Source organism: Helianthus annuus, chromosome 16 (assembly GCF_002127325.2).
Source record: "Helianthus annuus cultivar XRQ/B chromosome 16, HanXRQr2.0-SUNRISE, whole genome shotgun sequence".
Taxonomy (NCBI): Eukaryota; Viridiplantae; Streptophyta; class Magnoliopsida; order Asterales; family Asteraceae; genus Helianthus; species Helianthus annuus.
The window spans coordinates 104,039,585-104,047,404 of record NC_035448.2 but is presented as its reverse complement, the minus strand read 5'-3'; the positions used below and the strand labels follow the sequence as shown (position 1 = coordinate 104,047,404).

General features: G+C 44.3%; 1 protein-coding gene across 1 annotated transcript; it reads left to right on the top strand.

Annotated features, from left to right (window-relative positions):
* The first annotated feature begins 362 nt into the window (after window positions 1-362).
* LOC110933057 (resuscitation-promoting factor RpfA-like) lies at window positions 363-1,460 on the top strand. The gene has a single exon (XM_022176299.1). It carries the CDS (start codon window positions 363-365, stop codon window positions 1,458-1,460), a length of 1,098 nt encoding a protein of 365 aa, XP_022031991.1.
* Window positions 1,461-7,820: the final 6,360 nt, after the last annotated feature.

Genomic DNA, 7,820 nt, shown 5'->3' with positions numbered 1-7,820 from the left:
TATGTGTGGTTGTGTTACAGACACCATGGTTTCTTCTTCCGATACAGGAGTATCAGACACATTGGACCCCATGGCGGTTGTATCAAACGATGAGATTCTGTCAGAGAGTGAGGTCTACACGTCAGACACTACTAGCACGGATGAGGATGATTTTCAGCCGTTTGCTCTTCCTGATTTTGGGGATGATATTCCTATTGCTGGTGGCCCTTTCGGTGGGGACCTACCTCTTCTTCAGGTCCCTGCTCCTCTACCGCTCGCCGCAGTTCCTCTCGAGGATCTGCCACATGAGTTCGTTCGTTGATGATGACATCGACTTGTTCCTAGAGGGTCCCCCGGAGGGTGACTAGGATGGTATGGCCCTTATGGATGCCGATGTCCCTCTTGCTGATGATCCCGTTGTCGACCCTGTTGTTCCCCTGGCTGAGATTCCTGCTGATGTGCCCATTGCTGATCCTGTTGTTCCGGTCGAGGCTCCCATCGAGGAGGCTCCTTTTGATCTGTTTGGTCCTTACTCTTTCGAGTCTGTAGCGTCCGCTTCACTGCATGCCCAGGGCATACAGCATTATTCTTCTGACTCCGACTCAGACATGGCGATGTCTGTCGCGCCCCTCGACGTTGACCTAGATTCGGAGATTGAGTTTTTACCTGAAGAGCCTGCTCCAGTTGGTCTGGATCCGGTCGTTGCTCATGACCCCATTGATGCCCCAGCTATTGCACATTTGCCAGACCCTTTACCTGAGCCTGATCATGTCGATATACCAGTCATAGCACCACCTGTCATTGTTGCGCCCGTCGATTTACCACCGGTTTCTGATGTCCCTGTTATTGATGCACCCATTGTTGCACCGGTAGTACCTGTTTTGGCCCCTGTGCATGCTGACCATGCACCGTTTGCCGCTCACATAGATCCTCGTTATGCTGACACCCGCAACGGGTGGATCGAGGATGATGACGACTACCCACCGTTTGTGCTACCCGTCACTCCTCCCGTAGCACCTGTTTCCGCACCGATTGATGTTCCATTTTACCACCCACACGCCTCTGACGCCCATCGCACTGATCTTCCTATCACATTCCTCCAGGACATTCCGTCACCTCATCCTGGGGAGGGTTCATCGAGGCAGCCACCTGTTTTTGTTCCACCTATATCGTCGACTGTTCCGTTCATGTCCCAGTTCCCTCATACTACACCATCTTTCGTACCCTCGGGTGAGCCATTTCTGTGGGCTTCGCCCAATGTTATGCCATTTTCAGACCCGTACCACCCTTTTCACGTGGGATACACGACAGAGGACATACTCATCTCCCTTCAGCTACAGCAAGACACACTTAGTCGTCGCATTCAGGAGTTAGAGAGGACACCTCGCCCTCCATGTCACTGCCAGACTGCTTTTGCCGCACCACACACTCCCCGTCCGCTTTCCCCTGATTCGGATGTTCGTTTCCTTTCATCTGAGTAGCAGATTGCCTATTTACTGCACGTTATTCATGCACTAGAGGAGGACTGGGTGCACATGCGCCGGTTGCTTTTATCTTATCTTCATCCTCCTCCGCCATCAGCATAGATATTTTTGGTTTGATGCAGGTAGATCGTTTTGGTGAGAAAGTCGCAATTGAGCCAGCACACGAAGACTTTTGGGAGACCACACTTTTGTATATGATATGTGTAGATTGACTTGCATTTTAAGGGTGATGTAACCCTGTGATCTTATTTTTGATGTATGATGTACTGTAAAACATGTAAAACTATATTGTGGTCGTGATTAATGAAAGCTCAATAGCAACGTTCTCACTACATGCTTTATTGGATTATTTGTTATATATTATAACATGGGATGTTATGTGATTGATGAATGTTATTACGTACGCATATTATTTACTTACTATGACCTGACCAATATGATCATCTTTTAGAAGATGCCTCCACGACGAACGTACACATGCCTACTACTGAGGCGGAACTCCAAGGGATAATTGCCGCAGTTATCGCACAGTACGCGGCCTCCCAAGCAGAGACAAGCAGGAATACTTCAAACAACAACAACAACAACCCACCCAATGGTAATGTTAAGTCATTTAAGACACATTACGATACATTTGGATATTTCTAGCACATTCGCTAATACCATCTGTAAATTCTAACGTATGTGCAGGGTGCACCTACAAACAATTTCTTGACTGTGAGCCCGTGAATTTCGACGGCACTGGAGGTGCTGTTGCATTTGTCAGGTGGGCAGAAAAGACAGATTCCGTCCTGAGGATGAGCAAGTGTGCTCCTGAGCAACAAGTTACATACATCTTAGGGCTGTTTCTTGATGGTGCCCTATCGTGGTGGAATCTGCAAGTGCAAACCTTGAGAGAAGCGGCGGCATATGCGTTAACATGGAATGAGCTGAAGGAGCTCATGAGAAGGAAGTATTGCTCACGGGCTGAAATACAGAAGCTAAAAACTGAGTTCTGGCACCTGAGAATGGAGGGTCCTAAGATTGCAGAATATGTTCAGAGGTTTCATGATTTGTCCCATCTGATGCCGTACATGGTCACGCCCGAATTTAAACGCGTTGAGCGCTTCATCTGGGGATTGGCACCCCAGATCATGAGCATGGTAACCACGTCCAAGCCTGCAACAATTACTGAAGCCATTGATCTCAGCGTGGCACTTACTGAGGAAGCCATTAGATTGAACAAGTTTTCAATTTCTGAACCGAAGAAGAAGGAGACTCATGTGGAGTCGTCTGGCGACAACAAACGGAAATTTTCCAACTTCAAGCAAGGTACCAGCAGTGTGAGCAAGAAGGAGGAGTTGAGCACACCGACCAAGGCCACAACCGGTGCCGAAAACAAAGGGAAGGGTTACATGGGCACTCTGCCTAAGTGTGATACATGCCAGTACCATCATCCCGACCCGTGCAGACTCAGGAAATGCGAGTCTTGTGGGAAGACTGGCCATTTAAAGGAAACATGCTGGGTTGGTACCGGTGCTGGTCATGGAAATCAGCGAGGACATGGAAATGGGAACGAGAACTGCCAACAGGGAAGAAATGGCGGGAATGGAAACTGTGAAAATATTGGGAATCGAGGTGGTAACCGGGGAGCGAATGCCAATCGAGGTGGAAATGGAAATGGAAATGGGAATGGTCGAGGACCGGGGTGTTTCAAGTCGAAGACGAAGGATGAGCACGAACAGCATTTAAGAGCTATTTTGGAGCTACTTAAAAAGGAGAAGTTGTATGCCAAGTTCTCGAAGTGCAAGTTCTGGTTACGCGACGTCCAATTTCTTGGACATGTGGTTAATGGAAATGGAATCCATGTGGATCCCACAAAGATCGAAGCGATAAAGAACTGGGAGACTCCAAAGACGCCAACCGAGATTCGACAGTTCTTAGGTTTGGCTGGATATTATCGAAGGTTCATTGAGGATTTCTCAAAAATCGCCCAACCTTTGACCTCCCTCACGCAGAAAGACAAGAAGGTTGATTGGGGAGACAAACAGGAAGAGGCGTTTCAGCTGTTGAAAAACAAGTTTTGTGACGCACCAATCTTATCACTACCCGAAGGCACGGACGACTTCATGGTATATTGCGACGCCTCGCGTCAGGGTTTAGGCTGCGTGTTGATGCAGCGACAGAAAGTTATAGCATACGCGTCACGCCAGTTTAAGGTCCACGAGAAAAACTATACCACACATGACTTGGAACTAGGCGCGGTGGTATTTGCGTTGAAGATCTGGCAACATTATTTGTATGGCACGCGATGTACAATCTTCACTGATCATAAGAGCCTGCAACATATTTTTGACCAAAAGGAGCTTAACATGAGGCAAAGACGCTGGGTTGAACTGTTGAACGAATACGACTGTGAAATTAAGTATCATCCAGGGAAGGCGAATGTGGTCGCCGATGCCCTAAGTAGAAAAGAAAGAATCAAGCCCATAAGGGTTAGGGCTCTAGAAATGATTGTCCAGACAGATCTCTCACTGCGCATTCATGCCACACAGAGAGAAGCTCTTAAAGAAAGGAATGTTGAGGATGAGTATCTCCATGGGATGGAGAAGCAGTTGGTACCAAACGAGGAAGGAACTTTATGCTTCATGAAATGAATTTGGGTTCCTTTGTTTGGTGGATTGAGAAAGGTTATTTTCGATGAGGCTCACAAGTCACGGTACTCGATTCATCCAGGAGCGGATAAGATGTACCAAGATCTTAAAGATTTCTATTGGTGGCCAAGGATGAAAGGCGATGTTGCGGTATACGTTGGTAAATGTTTAACTTGCGCCAAAGTGAAAGCCGAATACCAGAAGCCTTCAGGTCTACTGCAGCAACCTGAAATACCCAAATGGAAATGGGAACAGATTTCAATGGACTTCATAACGAAATTGCCAAGGACGCCCAAGGGCCACGATACGATTTGGGTGATAGTAGACCGTCTAACAAAATTTGCGCACTTTTTGCCAATCAGGGAAAAAGACAACACGAGTAAACTAGCTGAGATATACATGAGAGAGATTGTTGGACGACATGGAGTGCCTCTCTCAATCATCTCTGATAGAGACGGAAGATTCGTGTCAAGGATTTGGGGATCCTTTCAAGAAGCATTCGGTTCTCAGTTGAATCTAAGTACAGCTTTTCACCCGCAAACAGATGGACAGAGTGAACGAACGATTCAGACATTAGAAGACATGCTGCGAGCGTGCGTAATGGATTTAGGTGGAAGTTGGGACACTCACCTACCATTGGTGGAATTTTCATACAATAACAGTTACCATGCAAGTATTCAAGCCGCACCGTTCGAAGCTCTCTATGGACGCAAATGTCGATCACCGATTTGTTGGGCTGACGCGGGTGATAGACAACTAGTTGGTCCGGAATTGGTCCAGGAAACGACAGACAAGATTGCACAGATCCGAGAGCGCATCAAAGCAGCTCGCGATCGACAAAAGTGTTATGCGGACCGAAGGAGGAAACCTCTGGAATTTGAGGTGGGACATATGGTTTAACTGAAGGTTTCACCCTGGAAGGGTGTGGCACGCTTTGGGAAGCGTGGGAAGTTGAATCCACGTTACATTGGCCCATTCAGAATCCTGCAAAGGATTGGGCTTGTAGCGTACAAGTTGGACCTGCCCGCTAAACTTAATGGTGTCCATGATACATTCCATGTATCAAACCTGAAAAAGAGTCCAACTCAAGAGACAGTTGTCATTCCTGCCGACGAAGTTCATATTGACGACACACTCCACTTCATTGAAGAACCAGTTGAGATCACTGATTGGAAAATAAACAAGACACGCCGGAGTAGTGTCAAACTCGTCAAAGTCCGATGGAATGCACGACACAGCCCAGAATTCACATGGGAACGAGAGGATCGAATGAAGGAAAAGTACCCGCATTTATTCCCCAAGACCCCAGCAACCAGAAGCAGAACTTAAAATTTCGGGACAAAATTTTCTTAACGGGGGGAGAATATGACAACCCTCACAATTACAGGCAACCGTACACTTAATTAATAATTAATTTGTGCTTAATGACTGTGCTTGATTACAACTGTTGATTTAACTGCTTACTGATTTCTGTTACATACATACATATGCATCACATTTCATGATGTCACTCCATTTATTACACACAAACTTTAGTGACAAACTTGATGCACAAAGCATAGTTAGCACAGTGAGCGGATAACCCAGTAAACATGCTGACAATGCAGCACCTAGACAGACAATGTTTTTAAGGCCAGTATGAGCCAAAGACAGGGTACTACACTAGTGGGGAGTGTAGGGAAGTGAAGACCATAAAATTGTGTCACTAGGTGATAGTTATAGTACCGGGAAGTGCCTAAAACACACTCCAAATGCAGAATTCTGCACTTAATAACAAAATTCAGCATTTAGTTATGCTAGTAATGTGCAAAAACTTGACAAAATAGTCATGTATACTTTCCAAAGTGTCGGGAATTAATTGTGACACAAAAAGTATTATAAAAGACACATTATGGATTAATTAAGCACTTTAACGGAACAACACCCAACCGAACAACCGGACTTTACCCGGAACACAAAAATATTGTTAAACACATTGTTTTTATTTTTCTAAGCTAGTTAAGGTCCCCGACCATCCTAACACACTATATATTTCATAACACACCATAAGACACTAACTAAACACTTGATTTCTAACTAAACCAACTAACCACCAATTACAACCCAACTAGACACCCTCCCCCCCTTGGGACGGTCACAAGGGTGGTGTCCCACCCTTGATTTTTCTTGAATATTTTATTATGTATGCTTTGTACTTAGGGGGCATTCTATCTAATGGGTATTAGCTTGTTGGAAGATTATATAATTAACCTTAAGATCATCACCTTCTCACTTCACAACATCCATTTCACTCAAACACTCTCCTCCTCTCTTCCTTTGTTCCGGCCGACCCAAAGCACAACCACCATAACCATCATTCAAGCTCTTTCATCCAATCCACAAGCATACTGTAACAACTGACAGTAAAATCAATAATTAGGACGATAATTAGTCAATAAGAAAACCCTAATTGAGACACCCAAGTAATTCTGCATTAGCCCTAAAATTTTCAGAACAATCAGAAACAGGATCAGGGCCCCTAAAACTCAAGGGGGGCAAACCCTAGTTTAATAATTATCTAAAATAAACGTTGCTAGTATCTGATTGGCTGGAATTTTGATTCAGCAAGCCTAGTCCCGAGTCTAGGCAGCCTATAATTAGACTGCTTAGCTTACGGACCGTAAGGGATCAGGCATACGGTCCGTAAGCGAGTCCCAAAAATTAGTATAAATAGCCGACCTTGGGACTTGAACACTGAAATGAAAACGACGTAAGAATTCTGTCTGTGCGTCGAATTATCAGAGAATAATTACAATTAAACACACACAATCACGAGGTGCTGCCGCAATCAGGGTAATAACTCGATCGCTATTACGATTCAACGTCCGATCGATTATAACTATCCAACGATTGTCCGAGTGCTGCTCAAATTGAGCTTGTACTTTGATTATTCGTCGTGATTTTGACTTGAATATTTGAGTGTTGTTCGAATTCGGACTATGCTCTGTTATTCGTTGTGAATCCGATTAAATTATTAAGTATTGCACTTGTTAATCGATGTGAGGGTTTGATCTCGTGAATTGACGTAACTGCTGTATTAGTTACTAACCCGTTTGTGTGTGCATTGTGTTAAATTAGGTTTAATCCAGGCTAATCAGTAGGCTTATATCTTGCTCGTTAAATATGCAATGTGAGTCATTCTCTTTTTATCAACTGTTTTACAAAACTCCAAGTTATTTTCAAAGTTATAATTACAGGGATTAAGTCTTTGTAATCACCAAGTTACAGCCGGTATGTGGGGTTTTGTATACATTACTTGATAATCTTCAACATTGGGGCAGCCAATGGGTGATATGACCATAATCACAGACACCACTGGACAGGTGGGCCAGTGGGTCGAGAGGTAAAGTACCGTGGGTAGTTAGTTTGATAATCAGAAACATTGTAATCGCTCTTAATACTGTGAATCATAACTAATGTGTCATTTTAGTAAAATGAATGATTCTCTCAGTATTTCCCCGCTGACAAAACCTTTTTCAAACATGTTTCAGGTGATATGTTGTGAGCAAAGAAAGAGAAGTGCCGTGAAGCACTCCCAGCTTAGAAAAGTGGCTCATTGTAAATAAATAAAAGAAACATGTTTTGAAAATAAAGATTTCCCGAAGAAATCACATTATTGTAAATTATGGGATTTTATTCCTCAGTTATAAAACGGGCAGTTTAAATTATTGAAAGATCCTGTTTT